Here is a 1,459-nt window from a genome sequence, read left to right as displayed (position 1 = left end):
TTAGTAGAATGTCTAAAGTGGACTATCAAAATAAAGTGTAACCGTAAATAGTAATAGTAAAATCCTATAGTTCAAAATACTTCTAGTTATGCTTATTCACATTAATGTTCCACAAGTCATCTCAAAGATGATTAAAACAAATGTATAGGACCTTAAATCTAGAAGACTGTATCCTAAGGGTGCTACCTGTTTTAGCAAGTCAAGCATGAATAAACAGACTTTTTTTTCTTTTTACTTTCAAAGTGTAAGCTCTTAACACCATATTCAATTTCTTCCCTGCAACATATGTTTATGCCATTAACACGCTCAAATGTGTCTCAGGACAAGCACATATGGCGTGGCAAATCCAACAAAGGATAATCTTTCATAAATCCCCAGTATAGCTACACATGACAATGATCAATTATATAACTGAACTCTGGATAGGTACCACAGATGTATTAATGCTGAGACGTCATCAACCATTTCTTTACCGCTTTCAATTAGAAAAGTATTCATAGTTCAGATAAGGACAACATGTTCATACTGACATTCAAAGCCCTGAGCGTGGGCTTGACACTCGGCAGTGGACGGACATGGGGACAGCTCGCACCACCTGACCTCCTCACAGCGCTGTCCCGCTGTATTGGGTGGGCAGCTGCACGTGAAATCATCCCACATGGAGTAACACACACCTCCATTCAAGCAGGGATTATTCTACAACAGATACTCACAATCACTCATCACAGTACATATTGTCATTTTAAACAATAAAGATTAATTCGCCTTTAAATCTTGAAGAAGACTTTACTGCTCTTCAATTTCACATAATATTATTTTGATATTTGGCAGTGCTGCTTAAACTGCTGGGGTCTGTTTCCAATAGCGAAAGGGTCTGGAAACACTCCCTGAATTATGAACATTGTGAATGATGTAATAATTCATAATGTATGGAGATTTATCATATTTTTTGATGTTTTCAAAATACTTAGATTAATCATATTTAGAAAGCTTAACAACATGTCTACGAACGTTTGGTCGAAGTCAAGCATTATAATTCCAGAATTGTGAACACTGTGAATGATGCGATCATTAATAATGCATAATGTTTTCATAATTTTTGAAGTTTACAAAATATTCAAACATATTAAACATATTTAGGCAGTTTAGCAAATTGGAAAAAAATTGTATGGTTCAAGTCAAGCATTATTATTCCAAAATTGTGAACAACGCAAATTATGTAATCATTCATAATACATGTGTATTTATCTTTTTCATAACATTTGAAGTTTACAAAACATATTAATAAACAAAATTAGAAAGTTTATCAAATTGCAAAAAGCTATTCCTCAAGTCGAGCATTTTTATTACAGAATTGTGAACACTGTAAATGTCGTGATCATAAATAATATATGAATATTTTTCTAATAATTCATAATATGAACGTAGTATATTAAAATATTTAGAGTATTTAGAACAT

General features: G+C 32.7%; 1 protein-coding gene across 1 annotated transcript in view; it reads right to left on the bottom strand.

The window, feature by feature from the left end:
- LOC107577584 (alpha-2-HS-glycoprotein-like) overlaps positions 1 to 660 on the bottom strand; it is a 10,383-nt gene extending 9,723 nt beyond the window's left edge. The window contains exon 1 of the mRNA XM_016263643.1: positions 527 to 660. Coding sequence (XP_016119129.1) covers positions 527 to 660 — 134 coding nt within the window. The remainder of the gene's footprint in view (positions 1 to 526) is intronic.
- Positions 661 to 1,459: the final 799 nt, after the last annotated feature.

This window comes from Sinocyclocheilus grahami, unplaced genomic scaffold (assembly GCF_001515645.1).
Source record: "Sinocyclocheilus grahami isolate Dianchi unplaced genomic scaffold, SAMN03320097.WGS_v1.1 scaffold6457.1, whole genome shotgun sequence".
Lineage (NCBI taxonomy): Eukaryota > Metazoa > Chordata > Actinopteri > Cypriniformes > Cyprinidae > Sinocyclocheilus > Sinocyclocheilus grahami.
This window is presented reverse-complemented; position numbering and strand designations above follow the sequence as displayed.